This window comes from Olea europaea, unplaced genomic scaffold (genome assembly GCF_002742605.1).
Source record: "Olea europaea var. sylvestris unplaced genomic scaffold, O_europaea_v1 scaffold2137, whole genome shotgun sequence".
NCBI lineage: Eukaryota > Viridiplantae > Streptophyta > Magnoliopsida > Lamiales > Oleaceae > Olea > Olea europaea.
Window position 1 is genome coordinate 118,574 of NW_019239340.1, and position 2,607 is coordinate 121,180.

The 2,607-nt window shown below is 38.1% G+C and overlaps 1 protein-coding gene across 1 annotated transcript; it reads right to left on the minus strand.

The window, feature by feature from the left end:
* Window positions 1-847: 847 nt before the first annotated feature.
* On the minus strand, window positions 848-1,506 carry LOC111380399. Its single transcript, XM_023003958.1, has 2 exons — window positions 1,187-1,506; window positions 848-1,086 (listed from the first exon to the last, which is right to left on the minus strand). Exons 1-2 carry the CDS (start codon window positions 1,470-1,472, stop codon window positions 965-967), a joined length of 408 nt encoding a protein of 135 aa, XP_022859726.1. The 5' UTR covers window positions 1,473-1,506; the 3' UTR covers window positions 848-964.
* Window positions 1,507-2,607: the final 1,101 nt, after the last annotated feature.

Consider the following 2,607-nt stretch of genomic DNA (forward strand, 5'->3'; position numbering starts at 1 on the left):
AAGGGCCTTAGTTGTGTTTTAGAATTGATTGAGGGATCTTTGATACCCGCTTTCACTCATTGAGGGGGCCTGAGGCCCTCCCAGGGAGTGCTTAGCCTTAGCTGCTGTCTACGCACGTACGACCAGATTATTGATGTTAGTCACACGGTACATTTTTGGTGATTTTTCAGTACATTTGACGTGATAAGATTATAGTTTCATGACTATGAGATGATTTTTTTCAATGTCTAAAATTATGTGGTGTTATCTTGTGAATTATTAAATGATATGAACTCAAGTTTTGATAAATACGTACAAAGGAGAAAGTATAACTATTTGCAAAATTTTCTACTCACCGAGTTATTAACTCGCGCATTTTCCTACTATTTTTCTTACAGATAGCATTGATTCTTGATAGCTTGAGGAGCTTGACGAATTCAGAGTTATAGCCACACGACATGTTGTGTTATATGATTCATTTTGGGAGAGCATGAAGTAATTATTTTGGGCCCTCATAAGCAATTGATTTTGGAACATAATTAACTATTAACTCAATAATCAACCTTGGTGGTGGATCTGGCATCCAGTCAGCATCTACCACCGGAGAGTGACTCGGGACGGGTCGTGCCAAATAGGGTTTATTTGCCATATTTCAACCAGTCAAAAATTAAGACAAAGAAGTTTCTATTGGCCAGTGTGGATAATTTCTTGGCGATACTTTGTTCGATTAGAAGAGCTTTAATATAAAGTTGACCCACCTTGATCGGGAAAGTTTCTGAAACAGACCCTTAATCTCCCTCGTGAATATTGAAGAACACAAATGGCAAAGAAAAAGGAAACTCATAAGAAAGCAGATCGACAACATAAATAATTATGAAGTTGGGACATATATATATGTAATTAATATCAGCAAATATTAGCTGTTTATTTTGTTTCTATTCTTCACAGTTCAATCCTATTCAATCCTCTTCTTATTCTTCTTCCTCTATCTCTGCAACTTAGCCTTCAATTTCCACTTGTTTTTTCCATCATCATCCCCAGTCTCCTTACGCTCTTTTATGTAATAAGGAAGCTTGCCAATCATCAATCCCAGAAATAGGGTAACACCTGCAAATCATGAAATCCCAGTTCCTCAATTTTTATTTATTTAATTTTAAACTGAATTTCCTTTTAATTGAGGAAAAATTAGAAAAAGCAAAGAGTTCACCTAAAAGTGAGGCTTCATGAAGATGGTAGGCCAAGATGAACTGATCCGTGACATTAAGTGGGCTACCTTCCGTTAATTGCTTCTGAGTGTTTATTATACCATACAGAATGGACGCCAAAATCACAAACAAAATCCCTCCGGCGGTCATGGACGCCACCATCGGGCCTCGGTTGCTCTTTGCCCAGTCTAACAAACGGAGCAGTGGCTTCTGCAAAGGTGTTCTATACAGAAGCAGCAGTATCACAAAGACTTCTGCGAACAGCAGAAAAAACAAAGGCTGAAGCATTTTTTCTTCTGTGATTTTTTTTCAACTAGGGTTCTTGAACGGTAGGTATTAATATTTAAACAGATAAAATCTTGTACTTAGCAATTGGGGAGAATCTAGGAGACGTGGCAAATATGTGGAGGAATAAAAGAAACCGTGGTACCAAAGAACAAAAGTGCTTTTCATTATCAATCCAGGAAACGTATTTGTCAACCTGGAATCAAAGCTGAAACATGTATTGCATGGAAAGCGGGTCCGGGACGTGTTCGAGTTTCTTCTGGTATGATGATGACCATTCATTGATTGAAAAATATCCCAGTCTACAGTATACCCCTGGTCAGATTATGGAATTTGTCCAGGAAGATTCTTGGAACATGGGAAAGTTGCAGGAGTGTCGTTACGCGCCAAAAAAAGAAAAAAAAAAAAATCGTAAGGTTTCCATTTGTAAACAACTAGAGGACACCCCATTTTGGTGAGATGCAAGCAATGGAGAATGTCGTATAAAATTGCCTTGAGAAAAATAAGACAAAAGGATCCTGTGGATACCAAATTTTGGAGCCATTTTGATTTAGAATTATGTCGTTTGATTTTGGACGAGCTAGTACCAATTCAATCTTAAGAGGAAAAAATCGTAAGGTTTCAATTTGTAAACAACTAGAGGACACCCCATTTTGGTGAGATGCAAGCAATGGAGAATGTCGTATAAAATTGCCTTGAGAAAAATAAGACAAAAGGATCCGGTGGATACCAAATTTTGGAGCCATTTTGATTTAGAATTATGTCGTTTGATTTTGGACGAGCTAGTACCAATTCAATCTTAAGAGAATGGATCTCTAGGGGCAATCACTGCAAGATATTCAAGGGGAAGATTTCTTTGGACAGGGAGCATGGAAATGTTTCAAAGAGGCAACCAAAGAAATGGGAAATCGGCTTAGGCAGAAAAATAAAAAAAAGCTAGCAGTGGTGACATGGAAAAAACCGAGCTGCGGTGAATACGAACCGGGCTGAGGTTATGTTAGGTTTAGAATTTGGGTAGAAGTGGATTCATTAGTTGCACTTGAACGAATCACCAAATGTCAGTGCTGTACACGAAATCATGGTCGAGGAAATAATGAGTATACTGAAGCTAGTTAATGCAAAAGCGCCCCTTATCTTT

Excerpts from the sequence above, each read along its gene's own strand:
- LOC111380399 (XM_023003958.1), bottom strand. The coding sequence starts at position 1,472 with ATGCTTCAGCCTTTGTTTTTTCTGCTGTTCGCAGAAGTCTTTGTGATA. Across the intron at positions 1,087-1,186 it reads TCATGAAGCCTCACTTTTAG|GTGTTACCCTATTTCTGGGA; the intron begins GTGAACTCTTTG and ends CATGATTTGCAG.